We start from the raw sequence: 3,389 nt of genomic DNA, 5'->3' as shown, positions 1-3,389 counted from the left end.
AATGTAATAGTGATTTTAAAAAAAAAAAAAACATACCAGTGTTTATACAGTACAGGCCAAAAGTGCGGACTCGCCTTCTCATTTATGCATTCTCTTTATTTTCTTTGTGTATTTTCATGGAGGGCATCAAAACTGTGCATGAGCACATGTAGAATTATGTGCTTACCACAAATATAATTCTAGCTGTTGTCCAACAGCAATGTCAGCTTTCTATCCACCTGACGTCAACAACTGATGGCCCCACACATTTCAATAAGCTTATTTCTTGTCTATTTTCAAGTAAAAATGCCCAGTGTCGTGTCAATCTTTATTTAACATTACAGTCCTGCAGAGGCGGTTCTTAATGGAAGCACTTGAAGCACGGCTTACCAATATAAAAGCGACAAACGCGACATCCGAATTTAAACCCTTCATCCTGTTGACGTGATTCAGCTGTCTGTGTTGTCTGCTACTGGCGGTTCTTATAAAACTGGTTAAACAGCGACACCACAGTGGCTATCGAGAAACACTGTTTAACAGCGATGGTGAAACACGTTACTACAGCAAATGAAGCACAAATTCGAAATGACTTGGAGTCAATGGCAGAGAATCTGTTTTTTAATTGGCTTTCCGCCGATGTCCCGCCACGTTTTGAAGCACATTTTGATTGTGCTCATACCAATAGCGCACCGGAAAATATGATTGACAGATGAGTTGATGAATCATAACTCGATCTGACATACGTTTACATTGGATTCAGGAAGTAGAGCTCAGGCAGACGTGATGTTTACATTTTTTACTGAAACCAGTTGCTTTTATGATAATCTCGAAGACTGACAACACATTTGAACTGCAATCAAAGTTTTCAAGAAACGTTTGTGTTTTGGATGTGGACAAATCATGGAGTAGAACTTTGGGACATATCAAGAAGAAACGAATGAATAATATGCAGATAACATGAACCACACACCGTCAGTTAGTTGAAGAGAATAGCTAAACGGCAGCACAATATGCTTTTCTTGATTAGCTATGATATCACATGGATTACAAACGGGAACGTGGATAATAATTTCGAAAACGTGTGGATTAAGTGAAAGGGATTTCTGCGGTCAAGACAGCATTTTAAGGTAAGGTTATATTTGTCCGCTGTAACATGTTTGGTTGTTGATGAAGCTTGTAGGAACGGGTTCACTCGCTCATCCATACATGGGTTCACTTCACAAATGTTCAGAAGGGCTGGTCTTTCCCTTAGCCTGTTTTCAAGTAAACGGCAGGCCTACGCAAGTTTTTAGCAGCTCTCGTGTAGGCTACAGTGAGTGTACCCTGGTCGCAACGGCATGCTGGTGGCCACTCTTGACTTCATTTCTATTAGTTCTACATAGTAAGAATAAGAACCCTTTCTGGAATGATGACCGTCAGTGATGTGTTTTTCTGTTCAATGCATTGCTGTAAGATGCAACGCGAACATTTGGATTGTATTTTCAAGTCGTGGAGTGAAGGATGTCAAATGCAACGTGGTAGAATGACTTAGCCTTGGGAGCTGCCTGAATAGGTCAAAATTCACAATTTAGGAGCGTTTTATTTTAAAAAAAATCTCATCTGGGGGAGACCCCACTAGTTTGGCTTGGTTACAGAATTTGTGCTTACCAACATCATACCCCCCAAAACCGCCACTGAAGTTCTCCAATAACTAACTAGAATTAACTAAAATTCTCAGACGTACAACCTAGTTTTAAGCACGTGCCAATACCAGCATTATACAGACATTTTCTTTCTTTCATTTCTTTTCTTGATCTGATAATGAGTCACAGCTTGGAGAGGTCAAACCATGTATTGATGTATTGAGTTAAATTACCTGCGTGTTTGAACCTAGATAGGTGTGACAAGTCTCTCAGGAGTGCAGGCTCATTCACCACTTCATACAGAGCCTTGTGCGCCGGAGATCCTGCCCGTAGCCACTTGATGTCCGCCCTGTCCTCTTCTGAGAGGGAGGGATGCTCACACTCTGTGAAGGTGTGGTTCTCTTCGAACGTGTCGTGTTGGTTGGTGACATGTCTGGCTACACTTGTCCACCTCTCTCGCAGTATCTGCATGGACATAACAGAAAGAACAAATTGGAATGGAAACAAAGCATCTATTAGTTCAAAGGGAAGTATGATACACATAAAAAAAGAACATTATGACAAATAACAGTGCAGTATAACAATTAGTATAACAGTACAACAAATATGGTTTCCCCAACATGTTACATACACAGTAGTATGTGACCTTCTTAAATTATTTTTTGTGGACTTATTTGATAGTCTAACACCATAGTGTACAGTTTCCTTACCACATCATCGTTCCCACAAGTGCTGGCGCACCACCACAGGTGCGTGGAAACAGCCTTTATCCATGGAAACAGGACTGCCTTGCTCCTTGTCTTTGCATGTTCCGCCAGTTTCTTCTTCACTGACTTGGCCATGTGGAATATGTCAAACTGGTGGTCTATATGACTATATTGCCGCTGCTTCAGGGCAGCCCTTACTCCTACATGCCGGTCTGTAGCAATGCAGTCGATGTGCATCCCCTCATTCTGCAGGAACTCCAATGACCTCAGGAAGCCCTTCTTTTCCATGGCCTGCGAACTAGTGACTTCGGATACTTGCACAAGTTGGAAATCAACAATGTACTGGCTCTGTTCCTCCATGAATGTGTAGCTGCAGTATTTTGCATTATAGCCCGGCGAGTCACATCTCCCATCCCCCAATAGAGTGACCTTGTCATCTTCACCTTCCTTGTTACAAAACAAAGACAGCACTCCCTGCTGCTCAGCCAAATAATACTCATCAATGACTGGCAAGAGCACTTTTCTCTGCACTTCTTTAAACTGAGTCTCGCCAAAACACTGCAGGTGGAATGTCTGTGCAATATCGGCAAATTTGGTGAAAGTACCACCAGCTAAGAGAATTGCAGCGGGGAGGAGAAGGTTTCCCTCGAAAGAAGTGCTGGAACCGACGTGGGGTTGAGAGCGCCAAACTCCACAGTGGGACCTAGGACAGGTATATTTAATGGTGAGGGCAAAGCCGGTAGAGAAGGTGTTGTAGATCATCAAGTCTCCGTCACATTTCGAGCATCTTTTGTTCTTGAACAGCTCAACAATGCTCTCATAGCACACAATGAAGTAGTCTGCTCTGGCGTTCTGTTAACTACTGCTGCTTGTTGTATGCGGACTACTGGTTCATGAGCCAGCATCATCATCAGAGGGATGATACGTCACATCCTTCTCCCCCACTCTTGTACTAACAGATGTTGCAGAAGTGAATGATAAGTCAGTGTTTGTAATTGGTGATGGAAGTGGTGAAGAAGAGTGCACCGGTAATTTGTCATCCAGTCTGTCATCGGTTTGGGTTGAAGCATCCTGATATTTG

The 3,389-nt window shown here is 42.6% G+C and overlaps 1 protein-coding gene across 1 annotated transcript; it reads right to left on the bottom strand.

The window, feature by feature from the left end:
* Nucleotides 1–1,506: 1,506 nt before the first annotated feature.
* On the bottom strand, nt 1,507–3,070 carry LOC134468751 (uncharacterized). The gene is made up of 3 exons (XM_063222624.1): nt 2,312–3,070; nt 1,835–2,066; nt 1,507–1,523 (listed from the first exon to the last, which is right to left on the bottom strand). Exons 1-3 carry the CDS (start codon nt 3,068–3,070, stop codon nt 1,507–1,509), a joined length of 1,008 nt encoding a protein of 335 aa, XP_063078694.1.
* Between the last annotated feature and the right edge of the window lie 319 nt (nt 3,071–3,389).

This window comes from Engraulis encrasicolus, chromosome 18 (assembly GCF_034702125.1).
Source record: "Engraulis encrasicolus isolate BLACKSEA-1 chromosome 18, IST_EnEncr_1.0, whole genome shotgun sequence".
NCBI classification, from domain to species: Eukaryota; Metazoa; Chordata; class Actinopteri; order Clupeiformes; family Engraulidae; genus Engraulis; species Engraulis encrasicolus.
This window is presented reverse-complemented; position numbering and strand designations above follow the sequence as displayed.